Below are 19,644 nucleotides of genomic sequence, written 5' to 3'. Positions count from 1 at the left end.
AGAATCCGAGCAGCTCTGCCAGCCAGACCGGTGCCTTGAATAAGGCTTTCTTCTTTCCCCACTTTTCACAGTGGAGATGCTCTGAAGTGACAAGTTATTTGGAAAAGAGGAGGAAGTTGTCCGGAGCTGAATTTGTGAAGGTCTTCATTTCCTCCTCGGTAGCTCTGGCTGGTAAATAACAACACTCTGTATACCTGTCCTGGGGTCTCCCAAGTTCCTCCTGACCTTTGCTTGACTTGAAGGAAGACTTAGATGGCTGATTTCAACTGGAAGCTGAAGATGAGCCACCGAAATAAGGGGTGATGAGATAAGCATGTGAGAGTCTCTCTTGCTAACTGTCTTTCTAGCCTAACTGGAAACCAGGAGTGATGGTGCAGACAGCGAAATCCCACACCCACCGTCTGGAGCCTGGTGATGACTGTCGGTGCTTTGGGAGCTCTGGCTGGTAAATAACAACACTCTGTACACCTGTCCTGGAGTCACCCAAGTTCTTCCTGACCTTTGCTTGACTTGAAGGAAGACTTAGATGGCTGATTTCAACTGGAAGCTGAAGATGAGCCACCGAAATAAGGGGTGATGAGATAAGCATGTGAGAGTCTCTCTTGCTAACTGTCTTTCTAGCCTAACTGGAAACCAGGAGTGATGGTGCAGACAGCGAAATCCCACACCCACCGTCTGGAGCCTGGTGATGACTGTCGGTGCTTTGGGGTGACGATGACAAAGAGAGGCTGCTCTGGTGGACCAGTGCCTTGGCAGCACAGGCACGTGTGCTTCCCCCCAGCCCAGCATGAGGGACCAACCGGCTCAGCTTCCACCAACGTGTGCCTCAATGTCCCTCCTTTGGGCACAGCAGGCTTCTTGGCCATCACTCTTACTCCCTTGAAGAACCAGGACCCACAGCTGGACACCCCCTCCGTGTCTGCTCTTGCAGTCCTCTTCCGAAGACTGCTGTCCCATCACCCTGTGCTTGTCTTCAGCTTGGAGAAACGTCACAGAGAGACTGCAAAGGGCATCTGTGGACTTAGAAGGCCATGTTTTGTAGCTCTAGACAGAGAAGATGCCTGGGCTTGACCAAAATGACAAAAGCAGCACGCAGCTTCTTTCCTTGAGAGTTTCCACCATCCAGGACTTGCCTCTGAACTTCATTTAAACATTCAGGACCATCGTCCTCTTGCACATTTGGGTAATGATTGAAGTCCTTGATGCCTTTTTCCTTGTTAATCCCTGTGCTGTTGTGGGACCTCAGACTTTGCCCTTGCTCCTGTGATGCTGGCACTGGCCTGGCTTCATTTTGGCCATGTCCTGGGAAGCCTCCTGCCATGGCTTGGACCCAGGCCTGGAGAGCCTTTGGGCAGGTTCCTCTCCATACCTCATATCCAGAGCACGCTGAGGCCTCCAGAGCTGGTTGGGAGGGCTGACCTTCCTCTATGGAGAGCCTCAGTGTAGCTGAAAGGATGCGATTTGTGCTGATGGTTGTGTTTGGTTTGGAGCTGAAGCTGCAGAATTCAACTTTAATTTAGATCTAGTGTAACATTTCAGCATCCTTGTCCACCACGTAATCCATGTACGTGTGTGCTGTGATGCTGCCACCCAACACGTCACACAAAATCAAGGGACTGTACGTGTGACCTGCTGACTCTGAAGGAATATGTGAAAGATTCACCGCGACGTTTTTAATTTTTAGTCGTTAGTAGGAAAATAAACCCTCTCTCCTCACCCCACCTTCTTATTTTTAGTAGCAAACTTCCTGCTGAGGAAAAGGAAAAAAATATTTTTCACTATCAAGGGGATTGATTTTGATCAAAAGTCTGGCTCTGCTCCAGGTAGATCATCGGTGTTTGCTGCTGCCAGAGAGATGAATCACAAAGATCACTGTTTCCTTGTCTGTTGATGTGAGAAGTAGCTGCTGCTCTTGCAGGAGCAGAGGCAAGGCCAGCAGAGTGGCAGCCCTGCATCTCCTCCTCCTCCTCCTCCAGTGGTGGTTCTGACTTCCCACAGCGTTGGTCAACCCTGGACAGCCCCAGGAGGACAAACTGTCCTCAGGGCCCGGGTGGATGCACGGGACAGGAAGGCACGTTGTGCAATTGAGACTAGAGTTATGCTGAGCATCGTTGCTAGTTTGCTGGACAAGGATTATCATAGAAAGATAAAATTATCTGGGTTGGAAGGAGATGAGATGTGTTTCCATGCATGGGCCACCAGCATTTGTGAGCCTTCTCTAAATCTTCTGTTGGCCAAGTTGGCTCTGCCTTAGGTTGCGTTTCTGTCCTGGATTGGGTTGTACCCCAGGAACAGCTGATGGTAAGCTGTACAGTTCAGAAAAGCAAAAACTCTCTGCGAAAAATCAGACTGTGGTTGTATTTTTCTGAGAATTGGGATCAGGCACATCAGAGGGTTGTCAGGATTTCCTGCTGTTGGATGCTGTTTTCCTGCTGTGTGATGAAGCGAGCTGGTACAGCTGAACTGCTCAATGCTTGAAAATGCCAGGTTAGGAAAGGACCTGTCAGCATCAGGCTTCCTTGAACCCAGGGTTAGAGGGACTCTGCTGAGGGTTTGCTTGAGCTGGCTCTGGAATGACAACTTAAACCCAGCTGTACATGTAAGGTGCCAAGGAAAAAGAAAAACTGCTTTAGTAAGGTTCTCTCCAGAAATTGTCCTATTAGGTTAGAACAGACTCAAAGAAATCCAGCTCTAGACTTTTGCAGCGCCTTTTCCATGCTGGAAAAGCAAAGCTGTTCCTTGTTGCTCTGAAAATCAGAGCAGCTCTGGCTGACCCAGCAGTGGGAAGCTGTGAGCAGGTTATGGAGAGGGTGTGCAAGATGTGCCCATCGCGGCAGCTGGGGTCAGGGTTGCAACAGAGTCAGGAAATGAAATTTCAGCTCAGGAAAAAAGAAATTTGGCCAGAAAAGGAACCTTGTAGTCCAGCTCCATTGTCTGGAGCAAAGACGACTGTTTTGTTGCTTCAGGGTGTGATGAAATGGTGGAGAGACCCTGCCAAGAGGCAAAAGGCAGCAGATCAGAGAAGGCAGAGGTGGAAAATGAGAACTGCCTGGGTTAAACTGCTGAGTTGCCATCACTATCCAACTGAGGATTGCCACCTGTTGTGGGATGGAATATCCTTACAACGGCCTTCTAGTACCTGAAGGGGCTACAGGGGAGATGGGGAGGCACTCTGGATCAGGGAATGTAGTGATAGGATGAGGGGGAATTGTTTTAAGTTGAAAGAAGGAAGATTGAGATGAGAGATTAGGAAGAACTTGTTTGGTGTGAGGGTGGTGAGAGCCTGGCCCAGGTTGCCCAGAGAAGCTGTGGCTGCCCCATCCCTGGAGGGGTTCAAGGCCAGGTTGGAGGGGGCTTGGAGCAACCTGGTCTGATGGGAGGTGTCCCTGCCCAGGGCAGAGGGTGGCACTGGGTGGTCTTTAAGGTCCCTTCCAACCCAAACCATTCTGTGATCATCATCTCATAGCCCCAAGAGTGAGCCAGTGCATCTGTACCGTGCTCTTTCACAAATTAATAGATTGCCAGTTGGGATAGGACCCGACATCATCACGGGGTTTGTGCATCTCTGTGGCATCACGTTCTCACTCTGCTGCTCCTTGTGACACCCCCCTTCCCTCACCCCCTCCGGGGCCGAGTTTCGATATCAGGAGCTGAAGTTTCGATATCAGAGCCAGGGGATGTATCACGATAAAGCGACTCGGCGCGAAGGGGAAAGCAAGCGGCCGCCGTTCCTGTTTGCTCCTCCAGCCTGCCCCGGGGCTCAGCGCTGCTGAGGGGAACCAGCCCTTACTCATTGTGAAACCTCTCTCATGCGGAGGAGCCGGGGGGGCAGGAGGTGCTGGGCTCCCCGGGCGGGCGGTGGGGCGCACCGGGGGCTCGGCTGGCAGCGGAGCCCGGCGCTCACCGCATGGGAACGGAGCTTCGCCGAAACCGGGCTCCTTTCTGAGAACCAGCCCCTTCTCTCTCAAGCGTCTCCGCAGCCCCACGCAGCTCCCCCTTCCCCGGCCACGGGTGCAAGCGGGGGAATTGCTTGGCTGGGTTTATCCCATAGCCCCTTTTATCACTTACTTTCATTCACTTTCTGCTCTTTACCAGTGTCTGCGGCTGCAGCAGAAATGGTGCGGGGCTTCCTCTGGGTTTGTGTGCTGGGGCTGAATCTCTTCACCCCACCAAGATGTCCATCTCTACATGGACCATGGGGTGCAGCCATGGGGCTGCTGGGCTCTGGTTTCCCATCGTTGCTCTGGTGCCGCACCTGAAGCTCTGCTCTGAGATGACCCTTACTGGTAAAGAATTTTTCACAGAAAGAGTGGTCAGACACTGGAAGAGGCTGCCCAGGGAGGTGGTTGAGTCGCCATCCCTGGATGTGTTTAAGAGCCATTTAGATGTGATGTTGGAGGATATGGTGTAGGGGAGAACTTTGTAGAGTAGGGTTGATGGTTGGACTTGATGATCCTAAGGGTCTTTTCCAACCTGAATGATTCTATGATTCTAAGAGCAATGGTGGTGAAGCAGGGTGGAAATGGCCTTACTGTGGGTTGGTGTGCTTGTTGGTTGTTAAGGGCTTTTGGGGGGGACTCTGTGTGTTATCCTACAGCTCTTTCTTTCTGTTTGGCTCGTGTCTTCCCACGCTGTCGGAGAGTAGATGAGTTTGTGATGGGAACCCGCATAGCTCAAAAAAGGGCTAGGACCAACTCTGCTGCACAGTGTTAGCAGAGAGGAGAAACCTCAATATTGGGGCAGCTGGTGAAATCCTTCCCCCCAGATAATCTGCCCTCAAACTTTATAGCCTGCAGAAAACTGCTGGTTGAGCTTTGGCAGGGGACAAAGTGACAGCTGAACGGTTGGTTGTCTTCCTAGAGAAGCGAGGTGTGCCCCTGTGCAACCCATGGCTGCGTGGGGCTCTATCCCCAACGAGGGGTTCGGGCAGGATGTGTCCTGCGTGGGAGGTGTCTCTGCCCATGGGAAGGGGTTGGAACAAGATGATCTTTAAGGTCCCTTCCAACCCAAACCATTCTATGGCTTCAAGCTCCAACAGGGTAGGTTTAGACTGAACATTAGGAAAGAATTTTTCACCAAAAGAGTGGTCGGGCATTGGAACAGGCTGCCCAGGGAGGGGGTGGAGTCCCCATCCCTGGCTGTGTTTAAGGGCCATTTAGATGCAGTGCTGAGGGACATGGTGTAGGGGAGGACTTTGTAGAGTAGGGGAGATGGTTGGACTCGATGATCCCAAGGGTCTCTTCCAACCTGAATCATTCTATGATTCTATGACTCTGTGATCGACGCTCCCAGCACTCACTGAGCAACTGTCTGTGCTCCTTGAAAGGAAGAGCCCCCACTCAGCATCCTCACGTGTGGTCCCTGGGGGAGCCCCACTTGCCCACCCGCGTGATGCTGAGACCGAAAAGGCTCCTGGGGATGCCGAGAGCGGGGCAGCCCCTGTGCCAGACCCCAGGCTGTGGGGCAGAACGTGCATGTCCCCTGTGCCCCTCTCGCTATGAGACAGCCGGAGCTGCCGGGAAAGCCGGGGCACAGATGAATAGGTGTCAGGCTTAGATTGCACTCCCTGAAATACTGAAAGCAGAACCCCAAGGGGAAGGGTGGGATGTGCCGGGTCCCCGGGCTCAAAGGGATGCTCGGGGCTGGTGTCCTGCCCTCCAGCTCTGCCCCAGTGGGTCCACGGGATGCTGGTCCCAGGAGATGGAGCTGAGCCCTTCCCAAAACAGGGCCCCTGAGCACCGAAAGCGTGTCTGTGATGAGCAGCATCACGTTCCTGGCTTTAGTAATCCCGTGCCCTCCTGCAGCTGGTATTAGTCAGGCTCTCACCACCCTGGCACGGATGAGATAAGAAGGTGGCAGCCTGCGGAGCTGGGGCCGTGCCTGCTTCCCCCTGCTCCCCTCGGGTACGGCCGCGGCACGCTGCCCTGCTTTCGCTGCTCCACCTGACCTCTTTCATGACAAAAGCTCCCGTTTCAGTCACGTGCTGCTAAAAATCTAGGGCACAGAGAGGCACGAGCTGCGTGGGGCTGCGTGGTACGGCAAGTTAAAATTAAATAACAAGCATTAACTATAACCACAACCGAAATCAGGAAAGTTCTGAAAGCTGATGCCACTTAATAATAGTTAAAACGGAGTTTTCTTGTTTTGATTTTGCCCATTTAGTGCTTAAGGTCTCTCGTATTGCTAAAAGCTGGGTTCCTGGTCTTCATGGCACCCTGGGAGGCTGAGGGGTCTCAGAGAAGGTGCTCGTCTTCCTTGTGGCAAGAGAGAAGTTTTTTTCCTGTTACAGGAAAGAGGCCAGTGGGGTTTTGCTCCTCATACCCAGCCCACGAGAGGAGATGCCTGTGTCTGCTCTGCTGCGTTTGGAGACACTTCCACCAGCTCCTCTGCTCTCCCCGTCCCTGTGGGCCAACAGGAGACGAGTAAGATGTTTAATTGCTTTCTTGACAGCAAGTACGTACTGTCCAGCCCCAGGGTGCCTATGGCTTTCAGGAAAGTTTCTAAAGAGAGAAAGGGAAAAGCAGAAGAAACTGCTCCTTCAGGCAGCAGACACTCTTGGCATGTTCCTCATTTGAGGTGAAACTTGCTTATGTACCAGGGAGCAGCTGATGCTCTTCTGGAGTCCTCAGGCACATTGTCCACGTGCGCGTGTGCTTGGGCACAAGTTGCTGCATCCAAACTGAAGCACTTGTGAAACCACCAGCTCTTTCCCAGTGCCAGCCCTTGGGTGCGCTCCCTTTTCTCCGGCTGGGTCTTGCATCTTTCCCCTGAGCCTGGATTCTCTCTGATGGGAGGGAAAAAACGTGGAAGCACCTTGCAAAATCCACATGGCTGGCAGTGGGGATGTGATCACCAACGCGCCTGCTCCGGCGCTCGCAGGCAGTGATTCATCTGCTGTGGCTCAGCCATGAAAACCCCTCTGGTGTGGTTAGGCAAGCCCGGACTTCGCCGGCCGCAGTCGGTTGTCCCCATCCTGTGCCACGGAGCCCACTCGGGGCTCGCTGCCCTGCAGTGGGCTATTAGAAGCGTGTGGCTTCAACCGCAGATAGAGCTTGAGTCAGCACCGAGTGGACTCTCTAAATGGGGAAAATGAAAATCTGGTGTTTGAATTCTTGCCGTTACTGCCCGAAGGCAGCACCACCAGCGGCACTGACCGATGGGACGTGCTGGGAGGCAGAAGTGGGATTTTTATGCAGTGTTGGCTGCGTTATGATGGGCTGGATTGGCCATGCCATTCCTGGCGGGTTTGTTTCTGGCCTGGTGGTGATGCTCTGCTCTCCAAGAGCAAGCGCCCTTCGGGAACTGGAAGTCTGATAATCCTCCTCCTTCTCTGTATTTAGACCAAATCTCCAATTCTTTCCCTCTAGGGTTTAATACTTAAACTTATTTGTTCAGCAGGAGCGGCCGGGGACGGGTGAGTGACTCAAGCTCCCGGTACCGGGGCTGCTGATCAGGCAGTGGGCTGAGCTCTCAGGAAAGAGATACCCAGCAAGGAAACCGTTTGCTTCTGTGGGATGAAAAAAAAACAACAAACCAAACAGAAAACCACCATCTCTGATCTATGTGACAGTTGTGTGCTGTTACTGTAAGACCCAGACTGACACTGAGATTGGCAGGAACTTCATCAGCACTAAGTGATGGGGGATAACGCACCGTGCCGGAGCACGCAGCCTCCCGTTGCAGCAGCTTTTGGGGTTGCAGGAGAAGCAGAAGGTTGCACGCAGAAGAGCTGTGTAGGGGAGCACTGTCCTGTTTTACAGAGGGGATGCTGGCCCTGGGGTCTCATCCTGCTGGCCTGGCCCTGGTGGGATGCAGCACAGCAGAGGAAGGGATGAGCTCTGGCCCTCAGCTCAGCTCATCTCATCTCACCCACTGCTGCTTCAGCCGGGCTTTGACAGGGTGCACAGAGCTCACACTGCCACGAAATCAGGCTGCTGGAGTAAAAGGTAGAACCATAGAATCATGGAATGGCTTGGATTGGAAGGGACCATCCAGTGCCACCCCCTGCCCTGGGCAGGGACACCTCCCACCAGACCAGGTTGCTCCAAGCCCCCTCCAACCTGGCCTTGAACCCCTCCAGGGATGGGGCAGCCACAGCTTCTCTGGGCAACCTGGGCCAGGCTCTCACCACCCTCACACCAAACAAGTTCTTCCCCAAATCTCATCTCCATCTCCCCTCTTTCAGTGCCAAACCTTTCCCCCTCCTCCTTTGGCTCCCCTCCCTGATCCAGAGTCCCTCCCCATCTCTCCTGGAGCCCCTTGAGGGACTGGAAGGGGCTCTAAGGTCTCCCCGGAGCCTTCTCTTCTCCAGGCTGAACCCCCCCAACTCTCTCAGCCTGTCCTCCCAGCAGAAGGCTGTGCTCTCCAGCCCTCCCAGCATCTCTGTGGCCTCCTCTGGCCCCGCTCCAACAGGTCTGTATCCTCGTTGTTGTCCTGATGTTTTGGTGTTGGTTTTTTCCCCCCCAAACGCGGATGTTTTTGGCATGTGTTGGTTGACATGGGGGACCCAAAGGGGGTCTGCAGAGCTGCTCCCCACACCCGACACGTGCAGTGGGGGTCAGGTCATGGCACAGCCTGGTGAGATGCCATGAGCGTCTCACCAGCAAAGCTGTGATTTGGCTTTGAGGTATGTGTCCATGTGTCATGAGTCACATGGATGACTTAGTGCTTTCAGTCTCTCTGCTCTGCAGGCTGCCCTTTGAGGGATGTTTTTTCCCTTTTTTGTCTTTTTCTTTACTTTTTTTTTTTCCCTAAGCTGTGTGTCCTGGCAGGACGGGGCTGTTATGGGCAGGGAAAAAGGCTGCTTGAGGATATGCCCCGAAATGAATCATGGTGGTTGCTCCTCCACTGGAAATGTCATTTCTCCATGGTAGATGCTGCCTTTGGTTGCCCAGATGGCTTCTGCTGGGATTTCCCTTCCTATAACTTCTTGGAGATGATAAGTACGTTTAGTCAGAGAGATGTTTGCGTGCTTTTGCCCACCAGGTCTGTGTCACGATGCAAACATCGCCGTGTTTTTGGTGACAAATGGCACAGACTTCTTTGCACTTAGCTTGTATGGTGAGCTAGCACTAAATGTCCCCTGGCTCTTGTTTCTCTCTCCCTCCAGCAAACCCGTGCCCCTGGCTGGAGCCCTGCAGCCCCATTCCCCAGTCCCTCCAGTTTCCCAACCCAGTTTCAGAGGAGTGGAGCTGCCTCTCCCCCATCGTGCCACCTCCTTTCCCGCACTGATGAGCCAGCAGCCATCCCATCCCCATTGCTGACTTGCTCTGCCCATATTTTCGTGGGAATCAAGTGAATCCTGTCACATCAGGTAACTGGAAACCTTCGTGCTCCGTACAGCAAGAGGCATCCCATCTGCTTCCTTCCTGTGGTTAATTAAACCAGAGTGACTGAGCTTTACTGAAAAACTCACCACAGCTGAGCTGACGCTGCCCTTTTCTCCCTGCAGGGCAGAGCCCAGGCACCAGTCTCACTCACGAAGGTCCTTGGGCTCCTGCCTCGAGCTGTTTCCTACCTTCCTGGGGAAGAAAAGCTACAGAAAAAGGATGAAAATACACGTCGAGGTGTCGGGGAGCATGAAGACCAGACCTGCCTGGGGAGAAACTTCCAGCAGCGCTTAGTATAGGTTTAACTGGGAACACCAACCATGGGCAGATTCATCAGTTCCACTGACCTACACCGGGCTGAAGCCTGGGCACAAACAGAATTAGTCACTGTTGTACTAACCGAAAATATTTTTATTTCTAATGCAGTGAGGAAAGAAACCCCAGGTGCCAATAAACACCCGGAGTCTGCTTGGACTTGCCAGCGCAGGGCTCAGAGAGGTGAAAATGAAAGATGCTCTAAAGCGAAACAGAAAGGTGGCCAGGAGAGTACCTGTCAGCGGCCACCGGCACCAGCTGGAGTTTGGAGATGGTTACGCTGCTTGAATTCTGGGTTTATTTGTAAAAGAGCTGTAAATTCCCATCTGCCTCTCCCCACTCAGTTTATTTTGGGATTCAGCTGCCCTGCACCTGGATCCACATGCATGGAGATGTACTCCCCAGCCTGGGAAAAAGCCAGCAGCTCTGTTGTTAGTTTGTATTAGTCTATTTTTCAGCCGGTATCTGCTATCTGATCTAGGATCATCCTAGATCAGATAGGGTGCATCCTGACTGAGAGAAAACGTGAAGTTAACAACGTCTCAGTCGATAGACAGAGGCAGCAGCGCTGTCTGCTGCGAGACAGGGGAAGGGATGCTAAAGCCGGGCTGATTATCGATGCCATTTGGGCACGTAACTATTATTTAACTGTAAATTCTGCTCCGAAAAGGGCAATGGCTGAAACAGTTGCTAGAGTTAGAGGCTGGAGTCACCCGTGGAGTACCCTGGGGCCAGTGTTTGTCTCTCCACTGGAAGAAACCCCTGGCAGGTGTTTTGCTCCAAGAAATTTTATGAGGCATTTGCTTTTAAATATGAGGTCTTCTCACTTCCCTGGTCACTGAGGCACACAAGGCGTCCTTGGTGCTGGTCCTCGCCTGGACCAGTGCCCACTGGGCTCCTCCCCAGCAGGGTGACACTGGGCACGGTGACACTGGGCACAGCATCTACACGCTGCTGCTGGGTTACAGCCCTGCTAACAACTTGCGAGAACAGAACAGAAGCTTTATTCGTTAAAAGGTCTTTATTAGCAAAAATAAAAGATTTTCTTTCATACAGATGAAGACAAGAAAGTTCACACAGTGCCAGAAGCCGTGGCCAAGGTGTCCCCCCCCACCAGCATGAACCTTCCTGGAACGGAGCTGCGGATGCTCTTGGCAAAGGTCTGGGGCCATCCTTGACTGAAATCAAGGCATTTGGTGGAAAAAGCAAGTACAGAGTTGGCTCAACGGGAACTTAACGTGTCCTGGTAAGAAGCTTAAATTAAGTTTTACAGCCTTTGGCTCCCGCTCTGCCCTTGAGCTGATGCCACCCCGTTGCTTCCAGCAGCAGGAGCGACCCACGGAGCCGCATTCCTGCTCGGGGCTGCTCTTGGGCTGGGATCCCCAGTTCCCGTGGGGCAGGCTGCCAGTGGGAATGCCCTTCTGTCACCATAAACAGCCACAGAGAATAAATCAAATATAAATAGCCTCTCCGCAGTGGTAACTTACAAAGCAAACAGCGAACTGACAGTGTTTCATCCTATTGGTGCCCTGATGCTCCTAAATATTAGGAGCAAATGCCTCTGGGTCACGGGGTTTTCCTCTGGCCCACGGGGGGTCACAGGAGGCTGGGCAGGGAGAAGGGAGCCCCAAAATCAGCCCCTCTCAGGGGCACACTGCCCCCCCCCTCCCCGACCCCGTGCGCAGGATTAGAAATAACACAACCCCGAATATTGTCAGTGCTGCGGGCAGCTTTATGTATTTGAATGCAAATTACCCAAGCCACCTTAAAATGGTGGTTAATTAAATATCCTCTAACTTATAAAAGAAAAAAAAAAAACAAACAGAAAAAAAAACCTCAAAAAACCAAAACCACAATAAAACAGCAAGTAAAACCCAATCAAAGACTGGAAAATAGTAAGATTAACTTTTGAAAGTGCAGAGTGGCCGACCCAGCAGCTCTGGAGCCAGCCCTTTAGCAACGATTGAGTCAAGTTCTATTAGAACCAAACATTTCACTCCTACTACTATTTCTCTTTCTTCTAATCTATAGGCGAGAGGTGGGGTTAACTGATTCATTGCCGTGGCATGGTCGCGTGCTCATAGGAGTACAGCTCCTCCTCCTCCTCCTCTTCCTCCTCCGCATTGCTCTCTTTGCGCAGGAGGAAAAAACCACCCTGTGTTACATTTATGATTATCTTGCTCAGTGCAAGGCCATGGAATAATATTGAATATTTCAGTGCCTAATTCCCACTGCAGAACCAGAGACAGTGAGGTGGTTGTGCATAAAAGCGTTGGATTGCCTAAATAAATAGAGGGATAGAACAGGAGGAGAGCGCTCATTTGCTTAAAATTAAACTTTGCTGAGCTCTGAGCTGGAGTTGCTCCTGATCAGGCGACCATGCCCAGTGGAATTGCACTTGGGATAAGCTTTGCTCGTTCTCTGCTCCCCAGAGGAACACTGCTCTGGGTGTTTTGAAGCTATGAATAAAATAACTCTATCATAAACAGTTTTAAAATATCGAACAATAAATAGTATTTTACAAGCTCATCACACTTTCCTTCAAAACATATTGTAAACATAAACACTGAGGTATTAAAATTAATAAATATTAAATTCAGTTGTAAAAAAAATAAGTTCTAAATACAATACTAAACTTTGAACCCTAAGATAACTTAATCTCTTGTGTGCTCTTCCAGCCTAAAGTGATTTCTGAAAAAAATAGCAGGATTTTGTGTGAAAGATGTAGACCCGTGGGCGTTTTCACTACTTCTTCTTCATCATCAAGTACTCTTCGATGTAGTTGATGAAGATGTCAAACTCCCCCATGGCCTTGTAGATTCCATTCTCGTTCATCTGCGGGTGAAAGCCAAGTCCGTTTAAGCCTGAACGTGGTGGTGGTGGGTGATGGACAATCTCTAGACATATTCCCCGTCCACCAACACCTCTGGCTTCTCTGCCCAACCCCTCTGGGGAACCCACCGGCTGCTCCTCTGAGCATCGCTCTCTGGATTTCCCTGCCTTAGCTATTTCTATAATTAAAGACTTTTTTAGATTCTGTTCTCCCTCCTAAGGCGAAGCCAGCAGTAAAATCCAGCGCCCGGGGATGGCGGGTTCTTCCCAACCTCAGCTCAGCCACGCAAGCGGGGATCTCACCTTCTCAAAGGTCTCCTTGATGTGCTTCATGGTTTTGCTCCTCTTCTCGCACGTGAAGAATCTGTGCTGTAAGAGGACAGAGAGCAACGGCTTCAACCACACGGGTTTCCTTCCCCGAGGGTGCGCGGCGGCGGCTCTCCCCCCCCCCAACTGCCACCCCACTGATCTTCTCCTTCCCTTCCCCACGGCACCCGTGGGGTTCTCTGGGGCAGCAACGGTGGATGATTTGCATCATACACCCACGAAAGGAGTGTGGCAGGACCCGAGGACAGACCCCGAGCCCTTTCCCAGCCCCCTGCCCCTCACTGCTGGGTTTGTCCCAGCTGATGCAGCCCGTGGTGGGTGATACGGTCACGGCCATACCAGGCATGGTTTTAGGAAGCATCATCGCTGCTTCATCACCCAGGTAAGGGACGCACCCCCCCCCCATCCTCCTGTTATCTCTTCAGCCAAACCCTGTTGGGAAGGGCTGTGAATAAGTGGAATTTAGCCCCTGAATCATCGCATTTTAACTGATGAAAGCCTGGAGAGCCGGGGTTAGGAGAAACCCCATCCTTATGGGGTCTGCCCGCCCGGAGCCCTGCTCCTCCACCCCATCCCAACACCCCTGCTCCTGCTTCTGGGGGCACCCAGCGCCCGCTCCCCACCTTCCTGCTGTTTTGGGACTGGCTCTACCTCGCCGCAGCACTGATTTCATCCCCCCCTCCCTGTGATGCTGAGCCCCGTGGTGCTGAGCCCCACTCACACAGCGCCTCATGGTCGCCTTCAGGTCCAGCAGCAGGTTGCCCAGGTCGTCCACGCTCTGCTGGTGGTGGGCACTGGTCTTCCGGGCGGTGGGCAGGACCTCCTCGGTGTAGAACCTCATCATCTCCGACACCGACTGGCAGCCGAAGGTCCCCTGGGGCGAGAGGAGGTAACCGCGTTGGGGACGGCCACCAGCACTGGTGTGTGTGGGTGTTTTTAAAAATCCTGATGGTGGTGGTGGTCAGAGAGCTCGCAGCACGTTAGCATCACACTTTGTGGCTGCCGGGGGGGGGACCAGGTGTCAGCCCGGCCGCAGACACACGTGTTGCCTTCTTCTAATCTATAGGCGAGAGGTGGGGTTAACTGATTCATTGCCGTGGCATGGTCGCGTGCTCATAGGAGTACAGCTCCTCCTCCTCCTCCTCTTCCTCCTCCGCATTGCTCTCTTTGCGCAGGAGGAAAAAACCACCCTGTGTTACATTTATGATTATCTTGCTCAGTGCAAGGCCATGGAATAATATTGAATATTTCAGTGCCTAATTCCCACTGCAGAACCAGAGACAGTGAGGTGGTTGTGCATAAAAGCGTTGGATTGCCTAAATAAATAGAGGGATAGAACAGGAGGAGAGCGCTCATTTGCTTAAAATTAAACTTTGCTGAGCTCTGAGCTGGAGTTGCTCCTGATCAGGCGACCATGCCCAGTGGAATTGCACTTGGGATAAGCTTTGCTCGTTCTCTGCTCCCCAGAGGAACACTGCTCTGGGTGTTTTGAAGCTATGAATAAAATAACTCTATCATAAACAGTTTTAAAATATCGAACAATAAATAGTATTTTACAAGCTCATCACACTTTCCTTCAAAACATATTGTAAACATAAACACTGAGGTATTAAAATTAATAAATATTAAATTCAGTTGTAAAAAAAATAAGTTCTAAATACAATACTAAACTTTGAACCCTAAGATAACTTAATCTCTTGTGTGCTCTTCCAGCCTAAAGTGATTTCTGAAAAAAATAGCAGGATTTTGTGTGAAAGATGTAGACCCGTGGGCGTTTTCACTACTTCTTCTTCATCATCAAGTACTCTTCGATGTAGTTGATGAAGATGTCAAACTCCCCCATGGCCTTGTAGATTCCATTCTCGTTCATCTGCGGGTGAAAGCCAAGTCCGTTTAAGCCTGAACGTGGTGGTGGTGGGTGATGGACAATCTCTAGACATATTCTCCTTCCACCACCACCTCCAGCTTCTCTGCCCAACCCCTCTGGGGAACCCACCGGCTGCTCCTCTGAGCATCGCTCTCTGGATTTCCCTGCCTTAGCTATTTCTATAATTAAAGACTTTTTTAGATTCTGTTCTCCCTCCTAAGGCGAAGCCAGCAGTAAAATCCAGCGCCCGGGGACGGCGGGTTCCTCCCAACCTCAGCTCAGCCACGCAAGCGGGGATCTCACCTTCTCAAAGGTCTCCTTGATGTGCTTCATGGTTTTGCTCCTCTTCTCGCACGTGAAGAATCTGTGCTGTAAGAGGACAGAGAGCAACGGCTTCAACCACACGGGTTTCCTTCCCCGAGGGTGCGCGGCGGCGGCTCTCCCCCCCCCCAACTGCCACCCCACTGATCTTCTCCTTCCCTTCCCCACGGCACCCGTGGGGTTCTCTGGGGCAGCAACGGTGGATGATTTGCATCATACACCCACGAAAGGAGTGTGGCAGGACCCGAGGACAGACCCCGAGCCCTTTCCCAGCCCCCTGCCCCTCACTGCTGGGTTTGTCCCAGCTGATGCAGCCCGTGGTGGGTGATACGGTCACGGCCATACCAGGCATGGTTTTAGGAAGCATCATCGCTGCTTCATCACCCAGGTAAGGGACGCACCCCCCCCCGTCCTCCCGTTATCTCTTCAGCCAAACCCTGTTGGGAAGGGCTGTGAATAAGTGGAATTTAGCCCCTGAATCATCACATTTTAACTGATGAAAGCCTGGAGAGCCGGGGTTAGGAGAAACACCACCCTTATGGGGTCTGCCTGCCCGGAGCCCTGCTCCTCCACACCATCCCAATACCCCTGCTCCTGGGGGGACCCAGCACCCGCTCCCCACCTTCCTGCTGTTCTGGGACTGGCTCTACCTCACCACAACACTGATTTCATCCCCCCCTCCCTGTGATGCTGAGCCCCGTGGTGCTGAGCCCCACTCACACAGCGCCTCATGGTCGCCTTCAGGTCCAGCAGCAGGTTGCCCAGGTCGTCCACGCTCTGCTGGTGGTGGGCACTGGTCTTCCGGGCGGTGGGCAGGACCTCCTCGGTGTAGAACCTCATCATCTCCGACACCGACTGGCAGCCGAAGGTCCCCTGGGGCGAGAGGAGGTAACCGCGTTGGGGACGGCCACCAGCACTGGTGTGTGTGGGTGTTTTTAAAAAGCCTGATGGTGGTGGTGGTCAGAGAGCTCGCAGCACGTTAGCATCACACTTTGTGGCTGCCGGGGGGGGGACCAGGTGTCAGCCCGGCCGCAGACACACGTGTTGCCGCTCGGCTGGAGAACCATCCTCATGTGACGTTAGGAAATGCCCCGATTTACAACCTGCTTCCTCTCTTACAAAACACCGCCCGAAGGACGATGAAGGATAAAGGGACTTTTTAGATGGGGATTGTAAAAAAAATTCTTACCTTGAATTCATTCAGCAGTTCGGAGCTGAGCAGCTGGATGCTGAGTTCATCGTCTTTGGATTGCTGTAGAGGGATACAACAGAAGCATGAGCTTCACTTGGGTAGTCAATTATTATTTTTTTTCCCTTTGCCCTGCCAAAGGTTTGTTTTCATTCTTTGCATTTTGCCTCCCTGAAGAGAAGGCAAAGAGCCCGTGGTGTGTAGCACGGTGACACCCGAGGCAGGCGTCACCCAGCCTTTGGTCCGTGATCTTGCAGTGCAGGTGAAAACAGCAAGAAAACGAAATCACAAACTTCAGTACCGTCGGTGTCATTCATGTGAAACTCCTCCCGCCAGCGCGGCTGCGGAGGGTGGGGATGCACGAGCTGCCTCAAACCACACGCTCCCTGCAGAGGTGTCCAAGTTACGGCAGCCCCCGGAGAGAGGTACCCCCCCACTGGGCTGCCCGGGTTGGGGCTGATTCCCTGGGGTTTGGTATCTCTGAGTCTCCAGTCCCTGGGGGAAAGGGGGGGTCTGCAGAGGGTGTTTGTTCTCCTGGTGGCTCAGTGGCACCGTCAGCTCTGGAGGACCCCAGAGCATCAGCGGGGTGGGCTGGCACCACCCAGAGCATCACCCCGGGGCACCAAGGTGCTGCAGAGCTTTCCAAAAGGTTCAAAATATCCCTTCCCAGTGCTAACTGGGAGATGTGCAGCAGGCTTTGAATCTTAAAGTCTTGCCTGTGTTCGTTTGATAATATATAGGAGCTATGACATTCGCTTGAGAATTCAGTCTGGAGAACTATCTTGTTTTGTTGCTAAAACACCCTGAGATCAATTAAAACAGTAAGACAGGTGGGAGCAGCCATCCCCATCGGTGCTGATGGGAGGACAAATGCTCTGAGCATCTTGTTGGGGAGCAGCCCCGACCCCCCCCTTTGCCACGATGCAAAGCAATGACCTTCATCAGGCTTTAACTGCAGCAAGTGCTGGTCACCGTAGCCTTTCTCCAGTCATAAAACCCCACGTTCAGGCTTTTGTGGTTCTTTCAAAGAAAAAAGTCTGTAGCAAAAGATTTCCCTTTTCATCTAGCATCGAGTTCAGAGAGGCTGGACCTTGGTGCCCCAAAGAAGAAACTATTTCCTTCCTATTAATTCAGCCCATAATTAGGTCTGCGGCGCTTCGGGGGAGCTCTGCCTAGGAAGGTTGGCAAAGATTCATTATGAAATCGCTTCAGTTCGTTGTAACTAAAACTAGGAAGAAAACCCCTGCGTGCTGCCTCTCAGCAAACAGTGAAACTGAGCTTTTCTTGCTCACCCCCGTCAGCCCCATAACGCGACCAAATCCTCTCTTGTTGGGAGGAAGCTCTTCTCCCTCATCCAAATCACTGAACTTTGCAAAAGCAGCAGAAGAAGGAGGAGGAGGAGAAGTTTAAAGCGGGAGGGTGGGGAGGTTATACTTACAAAATAATCCTTAATTTCCCCAAACTTGCTCCTCAGCTCCTTGAGCCTGGCGGGCAGGAGCTGGGAGAAGTGGAGGCAGGAGGGCTCGGGGGGCGAGCAGCGGGCGAGCAGGGCGCCGGTGGCCAGCAGCAGCAGGAGCAGGGCTGGGCAGGTTTGCATCCTGTGGAAAAGGAGATGCTCTCCCCCTCTGTCCAGCTCAATTTCACAGGAGGGTAAAAATGCCAAATCTGCAGCCTTCACCTTGATGGAGCCCCTAATTTATACTCTCAAAACAGCACTCAATTTCCTCTCCCCATTTCCTGGCGAGCAATATTGGGGTTTTAAGTCATTCATTAAAACCAAATGTCACTTGGGTTTCCCGTCAACTTGGGTTTCCTGTTCTCTTGACCCCCCTCCTCTCCTCACACCCATCAAATCTTTTTGTGCTTAGACTCTGCAGTTTTTTTCTCATTGCTTGCTTCTTGTAAATTTAAATGTGGCTGAGGAGGAAAGCTTTAGATATAATACGAAGAAGAAAAGGGGCTGTGTTAGTTTACTTATGCATTCTCACGGTTACTTCTTATTTTTAGCTGAATGGCCTATTGTTAGGGGAAAAAAGTGTTTCTATTTTTAAGCCTCCATATCAAAGTTGCACTCAGGATCTCCAGTACCATGCCCTACTTGGCAGCATTGCTTTTAATGAAACTGCTCAAGTACAGTACTCCTAATGAAACTGCTCAAGTACAGTGCTCCTTTGGCATTCGAATGCTATAGTGTAAATACATGTAATAATCTTAATTTATTTTTTTTTCTGTTAATGCATATGTCTGATGAAATTGATGTCAATTTTAATTTTCCCTGCTTTCAGCAAGCTCAAAGGCTGTGCTCCCAAGCCTCAGCTGGTGTCGTGCTGGGCTGAGATGCGGTGATGCTCCATCCCTGTGGGCAGGGAGAGGTTGTGCCAAGGGAGCTGCTGTTCTAACATCGGTGTGTCGTATTGAACTGCATAAGCAGACCATGAATATTCTTTTTTTCTGGCTATTTAATCCTGTTTCGTTTCCTAGAAATGAAGATGACCCCGTCTGAGCAGCCCAGAGGTGGCTCTGCGAACGGGGTGTGCTGTGTGCACTGAGACTTATTGTCCCAGCTCTGATAAAATTACCATTTCAGAGCTGAAGATAATTCCTCTGACGTCTCCCTTGTTTTCCACCTTCCTTTCTTTCATATTCTCTTTCTATATATATTAGCACACACACCCCTGCTTCCTTGTGATAAAGATTTCACTGGGGAATTTGGAATCTGTTATCCAAGGAAGAGAAAGTGGAGGTGAGTTTGGCCTTTCTGAAATTAGAAGATTTTCTTGGAAATCTCCAATGTTATTTTGAAATTGTCTGTTTTTCCCAATACTTTGGGAGATACTTGGGTCAAATCACTTCAAGTCTCATTTCCTTCACTGCACTGATCTTTTAAGTTTAATTTGCAAGCCTCTGTGAAGGAATTTGTTGCAAAAAAAAAAATGCTGGAAAAAATGCAAAGTATTCTTTGTTACTGTATATTTAGATTTTTTAAAATATTATTTCTAGGAAGAAAAGAGAGGAATGTTTGATGTACGTGTGTATGAGTAAGAGTAAAGGGGATGAGACATCAGTGACTGAGGAGTTGGAGATGGAGGCAAAGTGGGATTTTGTTTTCTGATTTGTTTGCCTTTTGTTGGTGGTGTTGCCTCTTCCAGAGGTTGGCTGAGGGAGCCTGCTCCCGCTGAATCACTGCAGGCACACTAGTTCGTTTGAATCACGGCGTGTGTCACGCATTTGGTGACCCATTTTTCTTCCCCTGCTCAAACACAGCCGTGCGGTTTCTCCCCTCGACGGCCGGCAGAAGCCATGAGGAAGGAGAAGAGCGAGCAGCAGCAGATGGCTCAGACAAAATCGAGTCGTTTTAAACTCAACCCTTTCCCACCTTTCTCCGCTTTCCCCCTTAGGCTCCCACCATGGATGGTCTGGGTTTTTTTTACTTATTTTGAATGAACTGGAATCTGCCATGGGTC

General features: G+C 51.5%; 2 protein-coding genes across 2 annotated transcripts; both read right to left on the bottom strand.

The window, feature by feature from the left end:
• Window positions 1–10,615: 10,615 nt before the first annotated feature.
• On the bottom strand, window positions 10,616–13,895 carry LOC106891733 (interleukin-10-like). The gene is made up of 4 exons (XM_014948449.1): window positions 13,794–13,895; window positions 13,525–13,677; window positions 12,780–12,845; window positions 10,616–12,479 (listed from the first exon to the last, which is right to left on the bottom strand). Exons 1-4 carry the CDS (start codon window positions 13,893–13,895, stop codon window positions 12,390–12,392), a joined length of 411 nt encoding a protein of 136 aa, XP_014803935.1. The 3' UTR covers window positions 10,616–12,389.
• On the bottom strand, window positions 13,887–17,777 carry IL10 (interleukin 10). Its single transcript, XM_014948482.1, has 5 exons — window positions 17,619–17,777; window positions 16,181–16,243; window positions 15,712–15,864; window positions 14,974–15,039; window positions 13,887–14,673 (listed from the first exon to the last, which is right to left on the bottom strand). The coding sequence occupies exons 1-5, from the start codon at window positions 17,775–17,777 to the stop codon at window positions 14,584–14,586; spliced, it is 531 nt and encodes a 176-aa protein (XP_014803968.1). The 3' UTR covers window positions 13,887–14,583.
• Between the last annotated feature and the right edge of the window lie 1,867 nt (window positions 17,778–19,644).

This window comes from Calidris pugnax, unplaced genomic scaffold (assembly GCF_001431845.1).
Source record: "Calidris pugnax isolate Ruff unplaced genomic scaffold, ASM143184v1 scaffold91, whole genome shotgun sequence".
Lineage (NCBI taxonomy): Eukaryota > Metazoa > Chordata > Aves > Charadriiformes > Scolopacidae > Calidris > Calidris pugnax.
The sequence above is the reverse complement of the archived record's forward strand: the minus strand, read 5'-3'. Positions and strand labels throughout refer to the sequence as shown.

Coding starts and splice junctions, on each gene's coding strand:
- LOC106891733 (XM_014948449.1), bottom strand. CDS start 13,895: ATGAATCAGTTAACCCCACCTCTCGCCTATAGATTAGAAGAAGGCAAC. Junction 13,678..13,793: donor CCCCCCGGCAGCCACAAAGT/GTGATGCTAACG, acceptor CTCTCGCCCCAG/GGGACCTTCGGCTGCCAGTC. Junction 12,846..13,524: donor AGGCGACCATGAGGCGCTGT/GTGAGTGGGGCT, acceptor GTCCTCTTACAG/CACAGATTCTTCACGTGCGA.
- IL10 (XM_014948482.1), bottom strand. CDS start 17,777: ATGCAAACCTGCCCAGCCCTGCTCCTGCTGCTGCTGGCCACCGGCGCC. Junction 15,865..16,180: donor AACTGCTGAATGAATTCAAG/GTAAGAATTTTT, acceptor CTCTCGCCCCAG/GGGACCTTCGGCTGCCAGTC. Junction 14,674..14,973: donor TCAAGGAGACCTTTGAGAAG/GTGAGATCCCCG, acceptor TTTCACCCGCAG/ATGAACGAGAATGGAATCTA.